Below are 23,335 nucleotides of genomic sequence, written 5' to 3' on the forward strand. Positions count from 1 at the left end.
CTAACATTTCACCCACTAGTGACGTCCGTTTCAGCCCCTGGGATGCACACATTTGTGCACTTACTGAGAGGGTCTTTCCACCGGCAGCAGGAACATAGGTGATCTTGTAGTTCTGCACCTGGCCGGGGGCGGAGTCCCATTTCACCGTCAACGTGGTGGTGGTGGCGTTGAACACTTGCAGGTTACGTGGCGGCCCGGACGGTACTGCGGGAAACAGCCCATGAGTCAAAAACCAAGATCGTACATGCAAAGAATGCAAAGCAACAGCACTGTGGTGCAGAAACAACAGAACAAATATGAACTCTCAGGATCAGAAGAACCTCGTTTGTGGAGGTCTATCAAAGCCCACAGACTCCGCTTGGCACTGCACATATGCAGTGATGATGCCGCAGCATGTCTGCTATTCACTCAGCATAAATCCTCTCATGTGACACCCTTCCTGTCTCTCTTCATTGATTCCCTATATCAGGGTTGCCTTAATTCCTTTAATTTGTGGGCCAGAATCCAACACTGTCCACGGGTTTCCCTGCTCCGTGCTCCACCTTCCGGAAACATCTAAAGATCTACCTGTGCGCTGGCTTCCCATGAGGTCCTCGCTCTCAGACTCGTCGGGGTAGATGGCCGTGACGGTGACGTCATAGAGGGTGTCAGGGTCCAGGTTCTCCAAGAGCTGGCTCGTCTCGTCGTTGTTCAGGATGACCTGGGGAGAGAGGAGGAGCGCGCCCCTTAGTCCGTGTCACGCCTCCAGCGCAGAACAGGAAGTTTCTGATGAGCGCGTGTGACACCAAATGGAGAGGGGGCGCTCACGTATTGGACCTCCGTGCTACCCTTCTTCACCCAGCCCAGTCGGTAGAGAGCCACGTCCGGGGCACCGTGCTCCCACGTCACCCTGAAGCTCGTCTGCGTCACCTCCGAGAACCGCAGGTTCTTCGGAGCGGGGACCACATCTGCACGGACAGACAGGGGAGAGAAGAAACGTGTTAAAAAGCTGGCTGAGCTTTTCTCATTAGCCTGACTGAGAATCGGGCCCAGCAAACGCACAGTAGGGGGAAACCTGCCATGTAAGCAACAGCTGCATCCGGGGCAGAACTTGGGTGATCGCAAAGCGACCTACAGCACTGTTTGTGCAGAATGTGCATAAACATGGGGAGGACAGATTGTGTGAGAAATCACAGTGGGGGGGAGAAAGGAAGGGAGGATTCTGTCCAGAGGCCCAAATCACAGGCCCTAAGTGAATATTTCCACCCTGGAAAATAGAACCCGAGAGTACATCTGCTGCCATCTTTCCTTACCTGTGATGGCTTGTCCAATCATCGGGCTGCCCGTACCCACATCGTAAACCGGAGTTACGGCGACGTCGTACTCCGTCTGGGAGATGAGATTCTCCAGATCGCTTGCGGTCACATGACCCCCAACCTCAACCTATATGCAAAATCACAGATAAGAACAATATTTCAGTTCAAATTTAACACAGTACTAATATTTATAAAACCAGACACATTAATCATTATTCAGCTTGTGACTTGGCAAGGTAAAACTTTAAAAGTACACAATTAAATTTTGGTATAAAACAGCCAACCTGCGCATTTCACATTTCAGTGCTGGGCTTGATTTATTATATTTAGTTATGTTTTCTGTTACTATAGCAAAAATGGAGCCACTGGGAGGCAACTCTTGGAAATTGTTTCATTTTTATAAGAGGATGTGTTCCCCATTTTTTATTTGCCCTTTAAACAAAAAACACGCTCCGTAAACTTCATCTGTGAAGTGCGTGAACAATCCTCAACAAATCTGGAAGCTTTTTAGGTATTTGTAAATCCAGGAAGAGTCCAGCACTGACGGGAAAAACAAAAGAAAATAGCAGGTCCTGTATCTAAAGAAAAATGACACAAAGTCTCTGTAAAAATTGTGCCATCATGCAAAAATCATAATGGTTTTTCCTGTGTCCCTGTTTGAAAAAGTCTTCAGTCGTTGATCCAGCACAGAGGTGTGTATGATCCAAAACGGATCAATGGCATCTCAGTGAAGTTTCGGTGCCTTGAAGGTCTACATTAAACAGAAATCCATACGGGTTGTTTGAGACACATAATCCGTCTGTCTTCATCAATAAATAAATGTTGCCGATGTGAAAAATCCACCCAAGGCATCCTTAGGCTGGAAAGCCTTTGTTTTCCAGAACATTTTCTCAAAAAGAATTTATTTTTTTTGTGGATTAAGGACGGGCGCATCCAACCACATCCTTCTCTGCAAATACGCACTTTCAGATGATCACACTGACACATACAAGGAAATCGTGGCATCGAGGGTGGGCGCACTGCATACCTCCTTGGCCTCGCCCTCCTCTGGCTTGTAGGTGATGATGTACTTGGACACCCTTCCTGGGGCAGCGTCCCAGTCCAGCTTCATGGTGCTGTGGGTGACGTCGGTGATCCTCAGTTTCCCTGCAGCCGGATAAGGCACTGTGCGCCGAAGAGGAGGCCGAGAGAGAGAGAGACACACACAAGCCGCTTGAGGATGGGAAGGCGCTGCGGCACTCACTGTGAGACCTTAGCAGCAGTTAGCATCACATGCACAACATCCTGTATGCAATTAACGATATAACACAAACTTTCCATGTTCCACTTCCCATGTGCGCCATATACAGTATTATAATTATTATTATTGTTGTTTTTTTTCTTGTTGTTGTTTGTTGGTGCTGTTGTGCATTTTATGCACACAGCTGCCTCTGGACTGGTGAACTGAATCACGACTGTTATATATAGCTGCTACACAAACATATCTGCAGTGTATGCGTTTGGTCTTACTATCTATTCACCATTTCTTGGAGTAAATTGTATTTTTGGCAGAATGCAGTTGAATAGCACTGTAAAAAGTGCAAAAGGCCCCTGAATTGTTTCTGTTAAATATTTTAGACAGGTGAAGAGCTGTCGTTCACATCCAAATTATTACAGCTACAGGTGGGAACCGTTTACCTCACAAAAACAATTTGTCTTGAGAGGGTCGTTGCACCTGAACAGTGTTTTCTGAACATGCCCATAAAAACTGTTAAAAATGAGGGGGACCCTCTGCTCCTGCTCCATTTGAGAGACTGAAGAAAGCCAGGCAGGAAGACAAGCCTGTGTTTATTACTGTGCATAAACTCCCTCCTTCTCGCCTCAAAGATGCCGTACGACTAAAGTGTCCTTTCAAAGAGAAGATTCCAAGGTTTACTTGATGTTAATTAATAAAACTCTGAAATGGGATTAAACAGAGTGTAAACAAGGTGCGAGGGGTAAACAGTGGTGCACTCACACGTGGTTTCAGTGCCTTTCAGCGGCTCGCTGCTCTCCTGCCCGAACACAGAGTAAACATTGACGATATATTCCGTCAGGGCGTTCAGGCCTTCCAGGTCCACAGTGTTGACCGTCCCGTCCACAAAGACCTGCAGGAACAGCACCAGAGCACGTTGCAGAGAGGGATGTGGCGGACAAGTGCTGGCCTGCAACTGAATTTGCGCAACTCTCATATTGTCATCAACCCAAAATGTCAAAGCACAGTTGCATAATTATATAATTCAGCAAGGCAATAAATTAAGATAGGCTGTAGGATCCCTGTACCTCAGACCCACCTACACACATATTTCATCCAGGGGAAACTCTGGCCCTGTGCTTCTGATCTTCAGCTCTAGTCTACGCAAAAATATTTTGCCCAACAGGGAAACCGCAACAAAAGTGGTGCACGAAAGCTTCTCCAAGGGAGGTGAGCAGATGCCACCTGTGTGTGTCTGTGTCTCTGTGTGTGTCTCTGTGTGTGTCTGTGTGTGTGTCTCTGTGTGTGTCTCTGTGTGTGTGTGTCTGTGTGTGTGTGTGTCTGTGTGTGTGTGTGTGTCTGTGTGTGTGTGTGTGTCTGTGTGTGTGTGTGTGTCTGTGTGTGTGTGTGTGTCTGTGTGTGTGTGTGTGTCTGTGTGTGTGTGTGTGTCTGTGTGTGTCTGTGTGTGTGTGTCTGTGTGTGTGTGTCTGTGTGTGTGTGTCTGTGTGTGTGTGTCTGTGTGTGTGTGTTGTCATGATACCAGGATTTCAATCTTTCAAACTACTCAAAGTTAAAGTTAATCAAAAAAAACTACAAATACCAAAAGTCTTTGTATTGCCTTTGGCTACTTATGGTTAAGGTTAGGGCTGGGTAAGGAACAGGGACGTCTTAGTTAGGGTTAGAGTTACACCCATAGAAATGAATGGAGAATCCCCAAAATGACAGGAATATATGACCTGTGTGTAGGTGTGTGCGAGAGAGATGACATTAACTCCATCTCAGCCCAAGCGAGGACCACTGAAGCTGACTTGGGCCAAACCAGGCTCACGTCAAACTAAGGGTGTGACCAGAGAAGATGTTGCCATAGCTGTGTCATACAGTAGGCGTGCTTTTCGATGACCATTTACGCAACTCAAAACGTCCATACAATACAGTTCAACCTGATCACTTATAAGGACGCAGGATAGGAAAAGCAACGCTGATGGTGTGGAAGCTCCAGCAGAACAGCTGAGGACCAGAAGGGAACAGCTCACCTGCTCACGGACCCCTCCAGTCACGGCAACATACTCCACTCGGTACTTCTCCACGGGGCCAGCGGGTCCGGTCCAGGTGACCCGGAAGGAGTGGTGTGTCACCTCTGAGGTCACCAGGTCAGTGGGTGCATCTGGGGCTGCTGAATCTGAGAGTCGTGGAAGAGAAGCAAAAACAAACGTTCGTTCTGGATCATCACTGAGGCCCAGAACTGCTCTTCCAGTGTGATAAGGCAGTTAACTTCATATTCACTCAATTTCATTGAAATATGAGCTTAAAGTAATGTTTTTCTCCACCTTGCATAATGTTATTCAGACAACAGCACCTTGTCATCATTAGTAGGAACAAAGTGACTGGCTTCAGATACTGTCCACAGTCTCTGGCTGAAACGGACACTTTCTTCATTTGCCTTCTATGTGAGCCTTCACTGCGCCAAACTACCTCATCCCCGGCTGTTGTTTAAGATTTTGTTTGCAATGCTTTGGACATTTTAAACTGACAACTGTTTTAAAGCCACACACTCATCCCCCTGTCTAGCTGAGCAATGCGTCTCACTTTAGCTGATGATTTTCATTGGAAGATAAGAAGAAAACACCAACTGAGGCCTGTCCAATCCAAGTATCTGCATGGTATCACGTTAGTACACACTACTGTGGCTGCCAGTGCGGCACTAAAACATCACAAGTCTGTGAGACGGGATGGGGCTAGACCAGGACAGTCAGGACGACATGGACCAAGAGAGGAAGATTTCACGGCAGCAGCTTCACCTCCGCCCTTCACGCTGTTGCAGAGGTTGACGGTGAGATCATCCACAATGTCAAGCAGGAAGGAGAAGTCGTTCACATTGTACATGTGGATCTCATCTGGGTCTGAGGCGATGGACCTCAGCTCATTCTCATCAGCATTTTTAACACCTACAGCCCACAAAGAGATTAATTGCATTGTTGTATCCAGTTTTGTATCCAGTGATACAAAAAGCTAAAAACCTTAAAAACATCAGTCCCAAAAATGTAAATGTTTGCAACAAAGGTGCATGCAACAAACATGAAATACTGTAAAATCAATGTAACTATGAATTTGATCTGTTATATTACTCACCAATGGCATACAGCTCAATGCCTTGATTTCGTAGGTTTTGGGAGCTTGCGATGATGTCATCCTGCGACTTGCCATCAGTAACGAGCACGCCAATCTTGCGCGAATTTGGCCGCATGCCAACGCTTTCCTTGAAGTTGTTCTGAAGTATGAAATTCAGTGCCAGGCCTAAGAAACATGAATTTGACAGTTATTCAGAAATCCGTCATTACACTCATTACAGGCAGTCATGTAGGTGTTTAATGCGAATAAATATACTGCAGATATCATTCAGCATGTGAATACATCACTGCGCTCACATCTCCCCTTGGAACCGAGGCAAAAGTTCAGCTATGGGTCTGTCAGGGTAAAGATTTTCAACTATGTTATTAGCAATTATACCTTAGAATTAAATAACATTTAAATTATCTGTTGTAATATGGAGGGGAATCGAGTGCAATAACAAAGCTGTACAAATACGCGAGATATTACAACACATAAGCTGAAGGGGCAAATCTGTGTCGCGTCTTGTAAACAGAGGCCACACCTCGCCACTGAGATAGACTTAAATTTTGGCGGAAAGTCAAGCGGCCCCAGTACCTGTCATGGTGTTGCCCCCTTTGTAGGGCAAGTTAGCAACTGCATCCAGCAACGACTGGCGAGTTTTATGTGCATTCAGGTGCCACTCCGTCTTGGGGTCACCGCTGTACTGAGCCAGACCTAGGATGTGAACCCAGGACAACGTTAATGACTCTGCTTTCTAACAGCCTGACAGAAAAGGGGCCTAAACCCCAGCCCAGCCCGGCCGTGCCCCATTCACCTATCTGGACTTTGTTTGGACCGATGTCGAAGACGCCCACCATGCGGCCAATGAACGCCCGGATGGTTTTGAAGTTCAGGCGCCCGATGCTCCACGAGCCGTCCACAAGCAGGACGATGTCCGCCTTCGCCTGGGTCTTACATTGGACGTCTGCCAAGGCCGAAGGCAGAGAGGCGTCAGATGGCAAGAGTGCGGAGGGACTCGCACCCCTCCATAGTGCCAACAACTAGCAAGATTCTGTCAACAGATTCTCTCATGGAGTCACAGTGGCTGAGAAACATGCAAGTGCAACAACTACGTGAGAGTGAGTGTGGAAAAGCCGTTAAAGAACGAGCGGTGATGTCAGAACAGGACTGGAGAACAACATCAATGACAAAATTCACACATTTTCTCCCACATTTGATTCCTGCAATTCATAGAAAAATAATTTATTTGTTCCACATATTTTGCATTACAACCAATTTAAGTACAGCCCTCAATACACTGAAACAAAGGACTTCGCTTCTTCTGCTGCTGTATATCTTCTTCTCTTTCCTTCTCCATCATCTCATGTTGCTGAAGCCCCCCTGATTCCGCCACATCCAAGGCAGCACAAGATGTTCCTGTGCCGGAATTGCTGCGCATTCCATACCGGCACCGATCTCGCTACTCCAGACACCAAGGCAAACGGGATTTCACATCCGCAACGCACAAAGCACAGATGCACACTCCTATTTGCCCCTGTTTCTGCAAGTGAAAAAAGTTTAGGAGACAACCAATTTCTCTCTTAAAAAATGTGAATTATGGCTGACAAATCCTAAACAATGCCTGTCGTGCACAGCAAATTTATTTTTAATTTATCATTATATTTGAGCTCCTTCAACATTGGCATTAATACACGAACCCTATTCTTTGTTGTTAAAAGCTTCACTGAAACGCCATGTGATCCATGGATCAGTTCAGACTGGCCTCCCCCACAGTCTATACCTGTAGACCTCCAGGAGGTCAGGTGGCCTTTGGTCTGTTCCCCATTATGGGGAAAAGCTCTGCAGATGGTCACTGGACCTCTGGATTTTTAAAGGAAAAACACAAGGTTTGCTCAGCCTCATGTTGCTCCATAACTTCCCAGTGCCGATAGCTTTCTAGGTTGTAAAGTATCTGTAATTGCAAACAGACTATTATTTTTTTTTCCAATCTGCTTCTTCTCATTTTTGGTCAAAAATGGAAAAAAAAGAATCCAATGTGTCAGAAAAGGAACAGATGGAATATTCATAACTGTCCAGCAGTACTGGTTTGCTTCAGGTTTATGAAGGAATTAACTGTATTTTGTGCATTTAGTATAGGACACAAAAGAGACAGAACATTATTAAAATACACTATTTGTACATATCACACACTTCCTCAGTATTATTCACACCATCGATCTAAGACGCTGTATCGGCATCATCAAAGGTGCACTAAGAAAACAAATATACTAGGGTTTATGTCATATGTGTTTTTCCAATATTAATGTTGTTTATTATACAATTTGAGCCTAAATATAATTGCTACAAGTTCTGACCACAAATATCCAGCCCCATGGTAACGGCAGCCAAACACAGCAATGTGGAACCAAAACGAGCAGTGAGGTTCTACCTGTTGCATGGATGGCGGGTCCATCAGGATCATCACTTATTGTGGTTCTCTCTTCTCCAGCCAATGGCAAACTCTCCCCTCCATCAAACATCCCAAACACACTCACTGTGTACTTAGTTCCAGCCCTGTCAATAAGGTCCACACGCGTATAATCATCACATACTTCAAGATGCAAGTCCTAGAATTTGAGATACACATGGTGTAGCAGTGTTGGGTATTTCAGGTCCAGGAGATATAAATCTAGACAAAAGATTTTGTTGCTACCAACCACTTGAGCATAAAGAGTCACAATCACAGACTGCAGGTTGGTAGAAACTAAATTTTGGTCTGGATTTGTATCTTCTGGACATGACACCCCCAACACTGGACACCACATTATGTTCCGACCCCCCCACCCATGCTTACCGGAGCTCCTCCAGAACCACAGTGTTGTCATAAGGCCCCACAAGAAGCTCCTCCAGATCCACATCATTTCCAATGGGATGGAAGGTGACTTTGTAGCCACGGACATCTCCTGGGGCGTGGTCCCAGGACACCCGAAAACTGGTCTTTGTGGGCTCGGAGGTCTGCAGATTCCGGGGTGATTTGTAAGGGGATACTGCAAGCACAAAATATACAAGACACTCATATCAGTAAAGAATGAAACAAAGAAATCAAACCCAGGGAACAGACGTAAATCGTAACCCGATCCTCTACTTTGAGTCGCTTTGGATCAAAGCTTGAGATGAATGAATAAATAAAAATGACACCCTAGGAGGCTGCTAATTTAATCATCCAGCGGCTTTCAGAAACATGGACTTCAATGTGCACCGACATCAGCTTGCCAACTGTCAGCATGTAAATTCTACCTGCTACATACATTGCTTATGTGTGGAATTATGGGTAACCCAGAACACCCGGAAAAGTTCGATCACACATGTGGTTAATTATAGACCAACGTACGTGTCGTTCCTAGTCCTTGCCTGGGTTTTCCTTCTCCTTTCTTGTAGACGGGAAGCACCGTGATGTTGTATGTCGTCACGGGAGTCAGGTGCCGCAGCACCGTGCTGGTGGAGGCGCCCGAGACCCTGGCGGCCGCCTGCTTCCCGTCTGTCAGATTCCGGTAAATCAGTCGGTAGCTGGCCACCCTCCCCGGCGCAGCCGTCCAGGCTACCCTCATGCTGGACTCGGTCTCCTGGGAGACCATCAGCCGCTTCGCAGCGGCGGAGGCTACGGACAGAGAAGGAGGATCTCTCAGGTGTTATGCAACCACTAGGTCCGCTTACGCTGTACACTGCCTGACGAAACACACACTGCCTGATTGGATGATGACGATATCTACATGTGCACCTATCACATCGACGTCTTTCCAGGACTGAAATTCAGATGAAACCATAAAGACTATTCAAGTCAAACATCGAAGTATTCAGCTGTAGCATAATTATCTTTTAATCTCCTACCTATACTAACCGAAGTACAAAATAATGTGCTGTAGTATTTATCTATTGACTATAATCTAATCTCCATTTGACTTGCACTGTCCATCCATTATCAATAACCGCTTGTCCTATTCAGGGTGGCGGGGGGCCTGGACCCTACCCAGGCGGCCAGGGGCACAAGGCACTAACAATACCGAATTATTTTGTTACTTTTGAGAAGCACACTGTGCTGTTGAGACAGCTAAAATAATAAGCATTTCTTCGTTTCTGGCCTTTACATACTTAAACCGTGCCAAACATAGTCACATAAATTATTGTTTAATTATTTAGACCGTTCCAAGTCAGATAATTCATAACACTTGAACAAGTAAAGTGCAGAATAGCTGAGGTCTGAAAAGGCATCTGAACAAATGTGGCTTTTCATCGACACACAGAAATGTCGAAATGATTTCACGAGGGTTAAAACGGAGGCAACGGAATCTGTGGAACTGCTGAAACGGATCCAACCAACTTCCCAAGCTCCTGTGCCCCCACTGTATTGTACAAACAGGGAGATCACCCCCCAGGGGCCATCTGGGGACACCCGTGCCAAATCACTGAAGGTAAGCATTTTTCCATTAGTTCATGTGGCCCCACAAAATGTGCACATAAATTCCCTGGCCGTTGTGAATTTCCATCGCTTTGTGCGCAGTTTCCAGTCATGCGATTTCGGGGCAGCCTTATATACGGCCCGTCCTAGGGCATGTCAGAGCGCAGTATCTGCACTACAGACACCAGACGCTGTGCGCATTACCTCAGGCGCCACACATATGGAGCACTTCAGGAACAGCTTACATCTCCGTGGCATCCGTCAGGGTCATGTGACTGGCAGCAGCAATGATGTCTTCGCCACGTGTGAAAATAATTAAAGTGGTGATCATCTCACTTTTTCCACAGAAAGTCTGACATCCTAAAATGCACTCTCCCCTCACGTTTTATGACTTTTTGATCTATGACCACGTAACCTCCTTCAGAACGGGCAGATGCTAATTAAGGCTTCTCTCAAAGTGTAATTTCCAAAGGTTTTCAAACCACTCGACCTGGCTTGCCGCAACCTCTCTCTCTCTCTCTCTCTCTCTCAACATCTTGCCGTCTACTTTGATTTGATGGACTGTGTCCAGAAAGAGAGACCTCTGCACAAAGCCGGTAAGATGAGAGAAACCGAATTAGAAGAACTTCAGAAGATCCAACAAAGGAGCGACATTTTATAGGTGGCGTCTCTACTTATGAGATATTGCAGCCAGACAGAGCACCAGCTTTGAAAAGGCACCCGGAAGATTCCTCAGTATCTGTGAGAGTGTCGAGCTCCTATCGGGAGATAAGCAGCCGCCACTCTTAGTGACCCCCCACCACCTCCTGTAGCTCTGCCTGGATCCTCATTAGCACATAGCTGAGATTAAATCCTTTCATCATTTCGGCCGACATCCAAAGCGATGGCATTTTAATGAAAGGCTTACTCATTTCAGAGGGCGCTCCGGGAAAGCATTATGATTCTCTCTAGCCTCCAGGACAGCGAAATGCTGAGACGTACGGTATCATCTGAGAGCTGTTTTTTTTTTTTTAGGAAAACGGGCTCCACCCTGCTGTGTCTTTAATGGGCTCTTGTCGGTTTGCCAACATCAGCTAAATGCTCCGTCTTGCAGTGACTGGGTGTGAAAGGCTGTGAGATCATGTTTTCCCTTCATGTCACAAGAAACTAAGTGATATTTTCAGAATTCAGAATGAATCAGTAATGCCTAGTAGGTAGAACATACTACTGACGCCAAAATATATTGCAATTATTCTGTACTATGCGCATTTTCATAATTCAGAAAATTGTAATCTGTGATGCTGTAAAATTGTAGATGATTTATGATACAGTGAAATATTAAAAGAATTAACTTCATGCATACTGTGCTTTTTGTGTGTTATGAAACCTGGCGGATTTGTATGAGTGTGGAGAATGGGAGAGGCAGAGGGAGCGTAATACCATCCGTGGTCTCCTCGCCCTCCAGAGGTCGGCCCTCTCCATGGCTGTAGGTCGCATACACGGACACCTGGTACTGGGTCTCAGGCGTCAGTCCACGCAGCACAGTGCTGGTCAGGTCCCCCGGGACGGAAACCTCCCCCACATCGCCGTCGAACAGGGACCTCCAGACGAGGCGATACGAGCGGACGGTGCCTGGGGCGGCCGTCCAGGAGACTCCGAAGCTGGTGTCGGTGACGTCATGCGTGAGCAAGTCCCGTGGCGAGCCCAGCTCTGAGGAAAGGAAACGATCAGCTTGTTCAGGAGCTCCTCATAGGAGCGAGGTCCGTTATAACAAAGGCACTGAGAAAGAGGAACGTGTCACATTTACATTTTTAAACTTTATAAAAGCTTTCGTGATAAAATCTGCGACTTTCTCAGTTAGGAATAATCAAGAGGTATTCAGAGGTCAGTTTTCCTCAGAGTTTCCCCTCTTTAAAAGTTAATTTCCCATTTGTGAAAAACTCCCAGTAAATCCTTTCCAGTTAGTACACATGTGCCTTGCACTCCAATCGGAAACATGAACCCTGCTCCAGTGACCGGAGCTACACTACCTGTACCTTTCCAACTCTCAGAAATCAGCCAGAGTGCCTGACGAATGCATCCCCGCTTGGGAAGGCTGCAGGGTACATTCACCGGAAAGCAAACTTGCCCCCACCTGTCTGACGCCTCGTGTAGAAATCTTTTCTTTCAAACACACTGTGCTATGTTGCATATTGTATCACAGCAGAAATGGAAAAAACTCACTACCCAGAAAATGCATTCTGCATTGCAAGTGCATAACAATTTCTCCCTTTCTATGCTTGAAAACAGATACATGGGAATACACCACAGGTGAACGAAAGTTTTTTACATTTTACCTAAAAATGCAGGAGCACGATTAACTTTAAGCATGTGTTTAATTTTAAAGATCAGCAAGCAAGCTGCGTCCGATTTCAGAACAAACTCTTTCCAGGGTCCATGCCAGAAATAATCCATCAAACATAATATTCTTCATGGGTAACCGTTCCAGCCTTGGCTTGGTTCTCATTTCCGTGATTTTACTGCACATGTGCGCTGCGCCCCCACCCGCCCCGCCGCCCCCGCGCACGATTCTGCTGCCACTGGGACTGTGGGGCCACCATTAGCGAATGCTTCTTCGCCTCTATGTAAGTGCTCCTGTTTTCAGGCCTCTTCATGTCTGGTGGAAATGGCGGCGAAGCGCGAGTCGCACGTCTAAGCGCTGCCAGGTCCTCCCTGCCCGCCTCTGCTGCGTCTCCACATTGGATTTCTGAAGCCTTTTTTCCAGCCCGCGCTCCAAACCTCCATTCAAGCCTCCCGCGTACAGCTCTCACTCATTCTGCCTCTCGTGAAAGCCTCACGCCAGCCACTGCCCTTAAACACGTCTGGTACGTTTAATGACGCTCCCTCGGTTTGCGTACACACTCAACTTATTTTGTCACATTTAGAAATTTTTACCTGGTCACTTTGTGCTTTTCTGAGTCCGTCCCAAAAATCCAGAATTAAAACCAAGCATCTCTGGCAAACATCTGTATGACAGGCCGCTGTGAGCATATATTAAATGTTGCTCTGACATAATTTAAAAACGGTCATTAAAAACGTCTGAATTTGAACCATGTCCTGCTGTTGCCTGTCGTCTCTCCGCAGAGCCCAGCCAGCAGGTGCTGGAAGGTTGAACTGCTGCCCTGTTTACTTTCACGTTGCTCCTGCAGTCACGAGCCTGAGCCGGCAGCAGCCTGAACAGATTAGTCACTTTGATGAGTGTCAGACAGGGGGACTTGAAGTACAGCCTCAGGTGCCGTTTGAACTTCCAGACGCCCACAAATCGTGGCAGGAGAAACAGACCCCCGTCCTCCTCCACCTCCCTTTGACCTACCAGCATCTGATTGTGCTGATTTGATTTACAGTTGCCTGCTCTGTATCCCTTCGTGCTATTGGCCGGCTATCGGCGAGCTCTCTTAAGCAGTCACAGTGGCCAGTGCGCGCTCCTTTAGTGTCTCTCCCGAGTAACACGTCCCATATGCTAGCGACAGGCTGCTCTCTCCACCAAGTCTTGCACATAGCAGATCCTCTATGCTCACCCCTACAACTTCACCGCCATTATATATAGTGGAGACCATATTCTTCTTCGACTAACCCTAACCCTAAAATACTCTTCTTTATTATCAAAGCTACAATGATCAACGGAAATTGCAAAAGGTTGGCTACCTCATTTTAGCCTGCTTGCGAGAGGACACCTACAGGCAGTCACATGAATAAACAAACAGATGCAGAGTTTGTAATGGTTGGAATGTGTGTCCATGTTTTATGCAGCTATCGATACGCTTACATTACTACAAATCAGGCTATGCATCCACTCTAACAAATAAACTGTTGGAAACCTTTCTTTTGAATATCCACTTTTAAATGTGGTCATACAGTTTGCAAACCGCCACTGGAATATCTCACTGGCACCTCATTATCATCTAAGCTACACAACCAAAACTGGGATATCGATTGCATCTAAAACACTTATGTCATCTGCATGGATGTCCTTCACGTACCATCAACTGGTCCTAGACAGAAGATTCTTTAATACTTAAGGAGCTATAGTTCATAAGAACATTGCAGCCAATGACCACACACAGCCACCAGAGTCTTCTAGAAGCCTAGGAACATCTCTACGCTTGGCATCCAAAAGGCTGATTTTCTGAAATGTTCAAACTGGATTGCATAAAGTGTTCCAGTACTCCGAGTTATCCTGGGCTTCAAGGCATTCCGTGTTCCTGCACGCAGTTGAGAAACATCACACTGTCAACAGCAGTCGTAGAGCTATGCATCTCTCTGGCACCCCAGCGTTTGTGACCCCCTGGTCTCGGATGGTATTTGGTTCAACACAGAGTGTTTTGTACCACTTCCATTTCGCACGCTATGGTGACACGAGCGGGGAGCGTTAATCGGAACGGAAACACGGCGACACTCCATCAGTAAGGATCCTCGGTGGTCTGAGAGGTGAAGACCTTGAGGCTCAGCCAAACCTGCATGCCGTCAACCACCAAAAGAACTGGTGTCCAATGAAAAGTGGTTGTGGGAGAAGCCCGAGGTCTGGTGACGGCCAAAGAAAACGACTTTCGAGGAAGCTGAATGGCTCTTCAGTTCCCCTTTATTCTCCACTGGGTGGAACATTTTCAGGGTTACGTAAGCGAAAAAATACAGATGTCAGTTCATGTCAGCAGTACTAAATGTTTTTTCTCTGCCACTGAAGGGAGTGTTTAAAATTATAGAAATTTCCATCCCGTTGCCACAGTAAAAAAAAAACAAACAAACAAACACCCTTAGATAGTAATCGGCCCTCGTGCTTCAGTGCCAGTGTTCAGTGTGGGAGCAACTAGGAGCAGTTAGGAGCAGGACATGAGGGAAATTTGGGGAAAGGCAGGTGTCATTTTTAAACATTTCCCATGACTGGCGGCCCCCGAAAGCACTTTTCCTCTCTCTGAGAAGAAACAGACGGTGACTATGGAAGCAGGAGATGTGTTATCTGTGATTCTCACTGAGTGCTGACACATACATCACACTGTAGTGCAATCATTCAGCCAGGCTCAGCCAGATCATTACCGTGGCCTTGCATTTTCAGGCTTTCACATTACAGCTACACACTTCAATCCCCACAATGCAACATGACGCCCCATGGGCCTCCTGTCATCCAACAAAGTCCTTGCAGCCCAATGCCTGCAGATAAAGCTCTATGGTCCCTATGGATGAACCTGTAACTATGTAATTTTTTTATAAAATCTAACCTCTTCCAGATGTTAAGTTCTGATGCTCAGAAATGTCTGGACAATACTTCTCTCATTTTCCAAGATCAAAGCCGACTCGCAACAAACCACAGCAAATATCATACTACACATCAGTGGCCCTTGGTTGGCTGGCAAGCTGTGAAAGGTTTGTCTTTAAATGTCGCGTGTAATTAAATTACGAGAACTTAGTTGAAACAAAGGGGCAAAAAATAATCGGATCAATCAAAACCCTGTTTCCACACCTTAACAGATCGAACCATAATGGTGTCCGTGTTCAGGTCCGCTCTTCTGAAACTCCATCTGGCTTCGAAAGCCAAGCAGTTTGCTGCAGGTTTAAAAGCAGGGGCCTGTCTGTTGATGTCGTGGGTAGCTGCTATCTGGAATCGCTTTAGGTGTTGAAGACTAGGCAAGTCTTGACTGATTTAGGCAACAGGCAGGGATGAGGTCACTACAGAAATACAGGTCGTGCTGCATAAATCTAGAGTGTTTATTTAACCTTGGTCCTGCATTAATTACAGTCAGAACCAGGGGTAACTAAAATATGCTTCTCAGTCTAAGAATCATCGGAGCCATTCATTAAGTATAGCAGATAGTAACTAGGCTGCACATTTGCATATTGGTAGACTTTGATGTTTAAGTTTTAATGATAAACTTTACATATATTTTAGTTTGGACCAATCTCAAAACCAGGTCCCAAGCCAGCCTCATACTGGCATCCAAACACCTGCAAGTTTCAGGTGACAAGGCAGTCAGTGCTGCCAGCGGCCTCAGAGGCAGTCAGTGCTGCCAGCGGCCTCAGAGGCAGTCAGTGCTGCCAGCGGCCTCAGAGGCAGTCAGTGCTGCCAGCGGCCTCAGAGGCAGTCAGTGCTGCCAGCGGCCTCAGAGGCAGTCAGTGCTGCCAGCGGCCTCAGAGGCAGTCAGTGCTGCCAGCGGCCTCAGAGGCAGTCAGTGCTGCCAGCGGCCTCAGAGGCAGTCAGTGCTGCCAGCGGCCTAGGTTGTCAGTGCTGTCAATGAAAGAAGTAAAGATACTGAAAGAAAAAAACTGAAAGAATTTGGTTTGTTTCGTTAAAAGCGACTAGCTCATGAATATGACATTTCCTTGCATGGAAGAAATACTTCTAAATTTGAGAAGAAGTCAGTAAGATGATGCAAGATTATCGGAAATACTCAACAGCAGAGGTAATAAAAGGTCAAAATGAAGAGCAAAAATGCTCTTTAGTGCTGGAAAACTCTCACCTTTGGTGGTGCCATCGATGTGCTTCTCTGGGCCAACACCAGATGGGTACTCGGGCGACACTGAGACACGATATGTAGTGATGGGGAGCAGATCACGCAGGATGATGGTGGTCTCGCTGCCTGCAGTCACGGCCTGCAGCCTCTCCCCTCCTCCTCTCACTGGCACGTAGGACAGGCGGTACCTCAGTACCGGGCCCGGAGCCGCCTGCCACGACACCCGGAAACTGTCTGTCGTCTCCTCAGTCACCCGGAGGTTGCTTACAGATCCATGTTCTGAAAAGTCAAGAAATTGTTTCAAATGATTTCCAGCTCAGTCCCGATAAGATGCTATTCTGTAACCAAGTATCCCACCAGTAGAAGTGTTCTAGCCTCACCATCCAAGGTCGTTTCCTCTCCTGTCAGTGGAAAACTATCTCCTATGTCGTACTGAGCGTAGACGTTCACCTCATACTTGGTGAGGGGCGTGAGGTGTGGCAGGACGACCGTATGTGTGTCACCCGGTACTGAGACGGACACATACTCTCCAGTCAGGTCATCGGCAGGCTTAAACCGGACCAGGAAGTACTCGACGTTGGTCTCACTGGAGGTCCATGAGGTGCGCAAACTTCTGGAGGAGACCTCTGTGAATCTGAGTGATTCCGGAGGAAGTAAAGCTGGAAAAAAATAATACCGCTGTTAACAATCCCAGGCTGACTTTTCAGCAAGAGGTTTAAGGGAAACTTGTGGATTATCCAACTGAATGCGGAAAAAAACAGCTTTATTTGGGAAGCGTCAATGGCTGCAGAACGGAAAGATTTCCAAAGAAAAAGAAAATATTATAATATTTGCACCAAACAGCTCCTCCAAAACAAGATTTTAAGGACAGTAATATTGCTTAAAATGCCTATTAAAATATTCATTATGTAAATTCTCAGACCAGGCTGTAAAACGCGCTTCGGCAGCTGAATAACAAAGCAGTATAATGAGCAGCAGGGCCTCTGGGCAAAGAAAAAATTCTTGTGGGGGCCAGCATAGGTCCCCCTCGGGGGGGGGGGGGGGGGTCACATTGGTTATTTAACTATGTGAAAGTCACACTCTGGGAGTCTAAGTCTCACTATCTCTCATTTCTACCAACTAAAATTTTGGTACATTCAGATTTATATGAACAAAATGTAGAGAAGATCAAGAGAAGAAAGAAACAAAAGAAAGAATTGAAAGAGAGAAACGAAAGAGAAAAAGCTACAAAACAGCAGAGAACTGAGTTTGTAAGTAATTAGACGATCTGTCCGTACTGGGTATATTTGGAGAGACCTTGCAGGACACAGGGATGATTAAAGGTATAAGACCCAGCTCAGGGTAGTCAAATATTATCACAGAAGCTATGAAGACTGACATGTTTGCAGTGCTGCAGATCGTCTGAGATTTGTACAAGCAAAATAATTATATAAAAAAAAAAAAAAACTGAACTCTTGTTGCCATAGTGTTAGAAAACAGTCAATGATAACAAATTGTGTAACCAGCATTCTGGGCTTAATTCATAGATCGCCTTGTGTTTTCACTGCAGTACGATTCAGCCAACTGTACAAACTCAGCCTTTAAACACTGACTGAGATGATTATTACGAATGCTCAATAGGATAAAACCTTCCAATTACACATGGCACTAGTCTGTACAAACAGGAAAATGGCAAGCCTCAGATTTACATAATGACTAATTATAAGAACTCATTTGATATATATATATATATATATAGAATTGAAAAATACACTTTATTTAGAAAAAACTATTATGCAACATGCTCTTTGATTTATAAAACAGAGTATTCTCCCATGGCCATAACAATGAGGAACCTTGGGAAGTGGGTCATTGTCATAAACGGTTCAGTGGTATAGGAGCTATGACTAAGGCTGTAACAGCAAACACATAATCCAGCAAGTTCTAAAGCAGTGGTCGCCAACTGGTAGATCGGCAAGACATTCCTAGTCGACTGCAGTACCTTCTACAAGCCCCATTCCCCACTGAAGGGGACCTGTCTATCTCTGCACATCATGTATATATACTTTTCATGGTTTGTGTGACAATAAATCCGCGTCTGATTATTTCTGGTTCAACATTCAAAATAACTATACTTACTTTTTTTCCTTATGTTGTGGAGTTCTTGCTCAATTCTCAGGCAGATTGATTGTGTCAGTTCCTTGGAAATCCTTTGGAAAGCATCGAAGTCCTCCACCGTATAAACATGAGTGTCTGCTGGGGCATTAGCGATGGCCTCCAGCTCTGAGCGGACAGCATCCTTGACACCCACGGCAAAGATCTCCACATCCTGGTTCCTGAGTTTGGTAGCAGGATCTTTAAAGGCATCAGAGGATTTCCCATCTGTGATGAGAATCATTACTCGAGGCACGTTCAAGCGTGCTCCTTTGCTCGGCACGAAGATCTTCTCCCTCACGTATGTCATGGCCCGGCCGGTGTTGGTGGAACCTCCTCTGTAGGGGAAGGTCCGCACTGCCTTAACCACAGAGGCCAGGTCATGGTGTGTGTTCAGGGCAAACTCGGTGTATGGGTCTCTGCTGTACTGGACCAAACTGATCTGGACTTTATTAGGTCCGATGTCAAAGGAGTTCACCAGGACTTCCAGGAAAGCTCTCACTTTAGCAAAATTAGCCAAGCCGATGCTGTAGGAACCATCCACTAAGAGAACCACATCAGCTTGCACATCCACTCCCAGTGAACATTCTGAGGATGAGACAAAAACAGTTACCAATAATTGTGGAAAGCAAATTGTACTAGACTAATGTCTCCAAATCTGGTCCTTGGGGACCCACGGACAGTCCATGTTTATGCTCCGGGGAGCAAAAATGTAGACTGCCTGGCAGGGACCTGGGAGGGAGCAAAAATGTGGACCATCTGTGGGTCCCCAAAGATCAGGTTGGAAAATACTGTACTATACACCTAAAGCAATTACTTTCAATTAATGAGTTTAATCATATTTTAACTTTAAGCTACAGGTTAATGTCTATACCTTCCTTTTATGAATTGTATAGCAAATGAAAGTTTGTGCCTATAGACTACCTGTAAATAACTAGCTAAACAGAACCTTACAGGCTGTGACTGATCTGATCGGAGTGCGCTGGGTTCAGCACCGATGAGCTCAGGAAGGACTAGCTGTGAGCATTCTTACCGAGGGAGACCTTGACAGGCTGAGTCTTCTCCATGGCCATCACAGGCTCACTGGGTGTCAGACCACTGAGAGCAAAGAGACTGATCTCATATTCCGTCTCCGGGGACAGGTCCCTGACGTTCACGGAGGTCATGGAAGGCCCCACGTATAATTCCTGTCTCTTGCTGCCAGCGAGCATGGGAATCATCTGGATCTTGTACCCTGTGATCTCACCCAAAGATGCATCCCAAGTGATTCTCATAGAGGTGGAGGACACCTCTACCACTTGCAAGTTGGAAGCTGGTTCAACCACTGTGCGAGTAATTTAAGAAAGAACAAAAATCAATCTCCAAATAAAAGCATGATAACAGCAAATTTCAAGGGTGTTTTTCAGGGACATTGAAAATGATTCTGCTCAGTTTTAAACATCGTACTTTCATCTCCGCTGACGAGGGAATTCAGCTGCTCGTCAACAGAGGCACACACTTGGGTGATGAGGGCACGCTGCACGTTTTTGATGAGGTTGAAGTCAGGAACAGTGTAAACGTGCAGGTTGTGAGGGGAGGAGGCCATCTGCTTCAGCTCATCTTCATCCGCCCCTTTGATCCCTAATCGGACAGGCAGCATGACATCGTAACCTTACAAGCTCTCATAAAGCTGGCAAATGTACATAATAATTCACTCAGCCTTCCAGATGCAGAAAATTCAGTTATTCATAGCTAGTCAATACCAAACCACAGCAATGTACAAGCAAGTACAAGTATTTAAATAAAACTTCATTTGAGGTAGCTTCAGCGCAGCTTCACCTCAAACACACTATTGGAAATAACGAAAGCTAATGATAACTTAAGAATTAACTAGCAAAAAAATTAGTATAGGTAACATACCCAACGTAAAAATCTCAACCCCAGTGTTTCTGAGCTTCTTGGCATAGTCCTGCACTGGGTCTTGGGACTTCCCGTCTGTGATAATCATCGCCACTTTAGGGAAACCTTTCCTGGCTCCTGCGGTCTCAGTGAAGGAGTTTTTCAGCAGGAAGTCCATGGCGTCTCCTGGAGAGAACGCACGACATGTAGCCTTTTAATTGGAACGTAACGGCAAACAGTACAAAAGAAATCTGGGTAGCCTTTCTAAATAATATTCATACAATGTATACAGAGTTTTTTTCATAAGAAATACATATATAAAGTCTTAGCCGGTCAAAACGTTTAAAGCTATTTGAGTAATATGTCTATATTTGCTCAGGGAAAAAAATGGTTTAACATTATAATATACAAAAATGAACGGTAACACGTTAAAAAAAAAAAACAAGAAGAATCTCTTCCGTTCTCCAGAAAGTCACTGAAAGAAGAAGAGCATCACTTCAGTTCTCAAACCTCACCCCAGGGGCACCTCAGCCACTCCATGTATTCATTAAATTACAGCACCAGCTGACTTAATTAATTAGTCAAATTTGTTAATTTAATGAGGAATTGATTAGGCACACTAGTGTTCGAATCAACAAATACATGGGTGTATGGAATGTGTATGGAATGGTTAGTGCACATGCTGCGGTGATTATAGGAGAGGTTTTGAAATTGCTCAGCTAACACATATATACCTTTAATGTAGTTTACTGAACTTTTATTCACTGCAGTTCATTCAAAACACGAAAAAAAAAAAGTTTTCCCATTTCCATCTAGGTCAGCAAGGACCTGGAGCCTCCAGTATTTACGAAATTCTGATGCATAGCTGAGAGTCAGGTGGTGACCCGTAAAGCACAGCCCTTGGACGATGTGTGTGGAACGTTTGGCTGAACTTCTCACCAGCAGCCTTTAGACAATAAACAGAGGAGGGCGCCAGAGAGACCCGCTGGCAGTCAGCAGAAGCGCCGGGTCCCACCCAGCACCTCCGCTGCACGTTATCGTAGCTGATGTAGTATCCAGCTCAGTTTACACGCATTCTTATGGTTCCATGGCAGATTGCATTATGATGTTTAAAATTACACCACCGCCTTCAAGCGTATTCTGTGTTGGCTCCCAGATCTTTCTAAGAGCACCTACAAATTCTCCATATGTTTGTTCTACTGCATCTTGAGGACATCTTGTTCAACCAGTCAAGGGATTGATAGTTATTTGAAATGGATTAATCACTAAAGTACTGTGCTCTGTCCCTATTAAAGTTTACTTTAACTTTGACTATTAATAGCATCTTCAAAGAGCATATGAAAGGATTACATAACATCGTCGTTGCTGAGTTAGCCCATTAGCAGACTGTGTGAGATGCGCGACTTGTGTACCTGTCATGGTGTTACCGCCCTTGTAAGGCAGGCTGTTGATGGCTCGGAGAAGTTCACCACGCTTCAAATATTGGTTCAGGTTGAACTCGGTCCTGGTGTCTGTGCTGTACTGCACAACCCCCACTCTGGTCTTGTCCTCGGCGATGTCAAAGGCACCTGCCATGGCACTGATGAAGCTGCGGATGAATTTGAAGTTCTCTCTCCCGACGCTCCATGAGCCGTCCACCAGGAAGACCAAGTCTCCAATGGTGCTGACGGAACATTCTGGGGGTGACAAGGCCACAATGTCATATATACCAGAAAAGAACAAATTATGAAAATAGAGGCATTCGAGGCGACGGTCTGCAGAGACACATTTCTAAAACGAGAGCCCATCTGCTTTCCTACAGACTTCCCATCGCTAACCTGGATATAAGGATGACGGCATGAGTTTGCTCTCTTCTCTAAATGTTCTGGAAAACTCTCCTTTGGAGAACTGGGCTGCTACAGTTTATCGCAGCAGCCCTCCCCTGGCATTTTATGTCAGCCACTGCACATGAATCATTTTTATTCTTTGTTGTGTTCTGTGGAAAAGTTCCATGAAACATTTTGACATTGTTTTCTCACTGCTATCTTATTGAACACAAAATCACAGACCTAAAAAAAAATAAAAATAAATAAATCACAAAATCTTTTAGTATCCTCTAATTCTGGTGTACTAGTGAATGGGCATCAATTGCATACTCTGAAACATCTGGAATTGTTATTTAGATGACTAAAGTATCATTGTGTTTTAACTTTAATCCTCTGGACAGACAGGTAATTCCTGATTTACAGAGGGATTTCAGACCACAGTCTGTATTTGTGCTGTCTGTAGACTAACTGCCTACTTGCACTTCGTTTAAACAAAAGGGGACATTTCAGCATTGGCTTCATTCAGGGTCTTCTAAGGTGAAGAAAACATCTAACCTTCCTGCTGCCATTCCTCTCTCTGAACCCTGACAGAGGGCTTAGGGAATATATTTATGAAAAACTACTTTTCACTCCAGCGATCTAGAGCACGCTCTCCGGACGCTGCCCAGACAAAGCAGAGCACTGCACTGCGATGCTATAGCCACATTCACTGCACATTCGCTGCACAGACCTGCCTGCTACACTTCACTGGCCAGTTTAACTCTCATTTCCTTTGGACTAAAGCAGATAGTGATTTATCACATTTTCTTTTAATAATTGCTAAAGGCCCCTATTGCCTTGTGACAAAACTGCAGCCCTGCTTCAACTATTCATGGCGATATAATCCAAAGAATATACTTACTAACTGCATCGGCGATTTGCGGTTTCCTCTGAGTTCCATCTGCGCTACTTTGAACTAAAACACAAGAAAGAAGAGCTTGGTACTGGTTCTGAACAAGTCAAAG

General features: G+C 45.5%; 1 protein-coding gene across 5 annotated transcripts in view; it reads right to left on the reverse strand.

The window, feature by feature from the left end:
* The window catches only part of col12a1b (collagen, type XII, alpha 1b), a 67,100-nt gene that overhangs the window by 37,539 nt on the left and 6,226 nt on the right, over positions 1 to 23,335 (reverse strand). For 4 of the 5 annotated variants that reach the window (XM_048985082.1, XM_048985083.1, XM_048985080.1 and 1 more), the window contains exons 5-27: positions 23,233 to 23,286; positions 21,939 to 22,202; positions 20,548 to 20,712; positions 20,095 to 20,268; positions 19,682 to 19,972; positions 18,634 to 19,236; positions 16,896 to 17,174; positions 16,522 to 16,794; positions 11,474 to 11,743; positions 8,990 to 9,256; positions 8,453 to 8,645; positions 8,048 to 8,172; positions 6,434 to 6,583; positions 6,214 to 6,333; positions 5,638 to 5,802; positions 5,307 to 5,453; positions 4,542 to 4,687; positions 3,292 to 3,421; positions 2,323 to 2,459; positions 1,293 to 1,422; positions 808 to 947; positions 568 to 700; positions 65 to 204 (exon numbers count right to left, since the gene is read on the reverse strand). In XM_048985082.1, coding sequence (XP_048841039.1) covers positions 65 to 204; positions 568 to 700; positions 808 to 947; positions 1,293 to 1,422; positions 2,323 to 2,459; positions 3,292 to 3,421; positions 4,542 to 4,687; positions 5,307 to 5,453; positions 5,638 to 5,802; positions 6,214 to 6,333; positions 6,434 to 6,583; positions 8,048 to 8,172; positions 8,453 to 8,645; positions 8,990 to 9,256; positions 11,474 to 11,743; positions 16,522 to 16,794; positions 16,896 to 17,174; positions 18,634 to 19,236; positions 19,682 to 19,972; positions 20,095 to 20,268; positions 20,548 to 20,712; positions 21,939 to 22,202; positions 23,233 to 23,286 — 4,496 coding nt within the window. The remainder of the gene's footprint in view (positions 1 to 64; positions 205 to 567; positions 701 to 807; positions 948 to 1,292; positions 1,423 to 2,322; positions 2,460 to 3,291; positions 3,422 to 4,541; positions 4,688 to 5,306; positions 5,454 to 5,637; positions 5,803 to 6,213; positions 6,334 to 6,433; positions 6,584 to 8,047; positions 8,173 to 8,452; positions 8,646 to 8,989; positions 9,257 to 11,473; positions 11,744 to 16,521; positions 16,795 to 16,895; positions 17,175 to 18,633; positions 19,237 to 19,681; positions 19,973 to 20,094; positions 20,269 to 20,547; positions 20,713 to 21,938; positions 22,203 to 23,232; positions 23,287 to 23,335) is intronic. The other variant, XM_048985084.1, reaches the window with a different exon arrangement.

This window comes from Brienomyrus brachyistius, chromosome 19 (assembly GCF_023856365.1).
Source record: "Brienomyrus brachyistius isolate T26 chromosome 19, BBRACH_0.4, whole genome shotgun sequence".
NCBI lineage: Eukaryota > Metazoa > Chordata > Actinopteri > Osteoglossiformes > Mormyridae > Brienomyrus > Brienomyrus brachyistius.